This window comes from Pygoscelis adeliae, unplaced genomic scaffold (genome assembly GCF_000699105.1).
Source record: "Pygoscelis adeliae isolate BGI_AS28 unplaced genomic scaffold, ASM69910v1 Scaffold13, whole genome shotgun sequence".
NCBI lineage: Eukaryota > Metazoa > Chordata > Aves > Sphenisciformes > Spheniscidae > Pygoscelis > Pygoscelis adeliae.
In genome coordinates this window covers 57,258-57,778 of record NW_008824499.1, presented here as the reverse complement: position 1 = coordinate 57,778, position 521 = coordinate 57,258, and the positions used below count along the sequence as shown (strand labels likewise).

The window sequence follows — 521 nt, the reverse complement described above, 5'->3', positions numbered from 1 at the left end:
AGGGCACTGTCCCTCCGTGGGCAGCTGTTGTCCCTCCCCAGGCTGCCGGATACCTGGAAACCATTGAGGTCCGTGAAGAAGGTGTCATCACTCTCGATGTCAGTGCTGAAGCGCAGGGCCAGCTCCTTGTTGATGTGGTCACGGATGTCCACCAGGCAAGACACGTCCAGGGACAGGCCCTCCACCCCTGCGGGCAGGCAGTGAGGGCCTGGGCCCCATGGGCAGCATCGCCCAGCACCCCCGGGCCAGCAACCTCCCTGGCACAGCCTCACGTTGTCTCACCTGGCACGTTGTAAAGACGCACCACGGTCTGGACATGCTGGTAGTAGCTGGCGACCTCTGAGAAGAGGGGTCCCTCCGTCACCCGCACTACTGGGGGGTCCTTGGGGGCGTAGGGCTGTGGGGGAAGGAGGGCTGCGCTGAGGCTGCTGCCTGCAGGACTGTCACGTGGCCACGGGCACCGCTGCCAGCTGGCTCTCGGAGGCAGTCCCCGTACCTTGGCCTCGCCATCCGGCAGAAAG

The 521-nt window shown here is 65.5% G+C and overlaps 1 protein-coding gene across 1 annotated transcript in view; it reads right to left on the bottom strand.

Annotated features, from left to right (window-relative positions):
* The window catches only part of MAN2A2 (mannosidase, alpha, class 2A, member 2), a 26,814-nt gene that overhangs the window by 19,767 nt on the left and 6,526 nt on the right, over nt 1-521 (bottom strand). The window contains 3 exon segments of the mRNA XM_009321496.1: nt 8-187; nt 283-397; nt 497-517. Of these exon segments, the coding sequence (XP_009319771.1) occupies nt 8-187; nt 283-397; nt 497-517 (316 nt within the window).